Source organism: Helianthus annuus, chromosome 1, assembly GCF_002127325.2.
Source record: "Helianthus annuus cultivar XRQ/B chromosome 1, HanXRQr2.0-SUNRISE, whole genome shotgun sequence".
NCBI classification, from domain to species: domain Eukaryota; kingdom Viridiplantae; phylum Streptophyta; class Magnoliopsida; order Asterales; family Asteraceae; genus Helianthus; species Helianthus annuus.
This window is the reverse complement of record NC_035433.2, coordinates 61,747,581-61,749,635: the sequence shown is the minus strand read 5'-3', so window position 1 is coordinate 61,749,635 and position 2,055 is coordinate 61,747,581. Positions and strand designations below refer to the sequence as shown.

General features: G+C 50.3%; 1 protein-coding gene across 1 annotated transcript; it reads right to left on the bottom strand.

The window, feature by feature from the left end:
- Positions 1 to 221: 221 nt before the first annotated feature.
- On the bottom strand, positions 222 to 1,681 carry LOC118490244. The gene is made up of 6 exons (XM_035987693.1): positions 1,435 to 1,681; positions 1,207 to 1,365; positions 983 to 1,114; positions 776 to 907; positions 427 to 702; positions 222 to 229 (listed from the first exon to the last, which is right to left on the bottom strand). The coding sequence occupies exons 1-6, from the start codon at positions 1,679 to 1,681 to the stop codon at positions 222 to 224; spliced, it is 954 nt and encodes a 317-aa protein (XP_035843586.1).
- Positions 1,682 to 2,055: the final 374 nt, after the last annotated feature.

Genomic DNA, 2,055 nt, shown 5'->3' with positions numbered 1-2,055 from the left:
ACTTTTCCGCATCAGCCCGCAGGCGAGCAGCTTCTTCCTCGCGGCGGCCCAACACCTTGTAATCTTCCAAAATGGCATTAGCCACAATGGAAGATCCTATTAACATTGTTGAGAGCTGGTTTATGCGCAGCTCACGGGGTGCAGCACGGGCACGTTCCACTTCAAAAGGGGTGCCCAGACCACCCAAAATCTCCTTGCATGCAGAAGGGTCATTGGAAATATCATCCCCCTGCATAACAGTCCAGGGGGGTCGGTGATACACAGTACTTCGACCCTGGGTATAGGTGCGGTAGTAATACTCCAATTCAGACTCCCTAGGCTGAATTGGAGGCCCATCATAACCCGCACCACCGGCAGACGAACCGGTACCTTTCTCACCAGCAGGAGACCTCCGCGGCTCAGCATCATGCTGCCGCGCTTCAGCACCAGTTTTTTGCGGTTCGGCATCAGACTGTTGCTTCCCAGTATCAGCAAACCGCACACTAAAATTATCTCCCTCATTGGGAGAGATCAGATTGTTGGACGAGTCAACGGTATCGAATATCTGGGTCGCAACATTCTCTGCGGTACCCTCCTTCCGCACGGTAGACTCAGACACCACCTTGGCAGGAGGTGTCGAGGGTACCTCAGTCACACCCGCACCCGTGGCACGAGGGGGTGACTCCGGAGCATCAAAGATAGAAAAATCTTCATCTTGAGGCTCTGCAAAAACAAAGTCAAATAGCTGTCAAAACAAGTTATACATAACATTTCAGATAAGCTATGCAACACTTACCAACAGTAACCGCAGGTTTCTTCGATGTCGGAACAGTCCTCTTAGACTGCAGCCTCCGACGTTTCGGTCCACCGGCACCAGCAGCCGTCTCTTCTACTTGCCTTTTCCCCGCACCAGACTGCGAGCCCGCAGCTGTACCCAAACCCTCAAGGGTATCAGATACTATCACATAATCCAAGTATCTACGAAAAGAAGAGTGAGAGATACCTGCCGCCTGCGGTACCAAATGAGGCACAACAGGGACCTCCGATATTTTCTTTTGGCGAAAGCGCACGCCTTTCACCGTCTGCCTCTTAGGCACACCCTTCGCATCAGGATCCCCTAAGGCCCCAAGATCACCTGCATGAAAACCATGCAAGAGGTGAGTCAGTGCAACCATTATTGTTATCACCATTATTGTTATCACAAAAATAAAGGATTCCTAAACATACCTTTGCCCCGCGGCAACTCAACTGCTAATGCGGCTTCAGTAGGCACCCGGAAGTTATCTCGAATGATAACATTAAACTCCTCCTCGCCATCCGCACAAACAACTTTTTCCACCTGACCCTGGAAATCCGGGGCAAACATCCTCCATACGGGAGCGTCCTCTGATAACAAACACACAAGTCAGTAACGCATACAAGGATAAGAAAGTTAAACAAATGAAAAGTACGTACCACCACTTTTCTCCCGCACCACGGGCTTCGACTTCTTGTTCCTCCTTGTCAACATCATGCGCAACACCCACAACTGGGTGTTGGTCAACTTCACAGACTCAATGGTCTGCAACTGCGGAAACCACTCCACCGTCTTCACACTAGGGACCCCAATGGTCTCTGCTATGATCGTCTCGGTCACGTTCCGAAACGTCATCTTTGCAACAATGGCAGTAGCCTTGATGTAAAAGAACTTCTTCTTCCACATCGTCAACCCCTTGGGAGGAGTCATCAGCTTGGGACTACCCTCTCGCTGACGGAAAGAAAAGAACCCCAAGGACACCGTCAGTTGATAAAACCGTCGGAAATCTCCAACGGTAGGCTCTATACCAAGAGCACGAAATGTAAATTCGAAATTTCGAATCCGGATCATACCAAACGGACTCATTTGAGAAATGTGGACCTTGTACCACTCCAAAACCTCGACAACAAAAACGGTCAAAGGTAACCGGAGATTGCAGTCACCAAAAAAGTCTGCCCACATGGTCACGTAACCGGCCGGAGCGTCGGCACCGGTGTCACCTTCCGATGGGTAGACTGCCCCATATTCAGGGGCATTTGAACGTCAAGCATTAGACGATC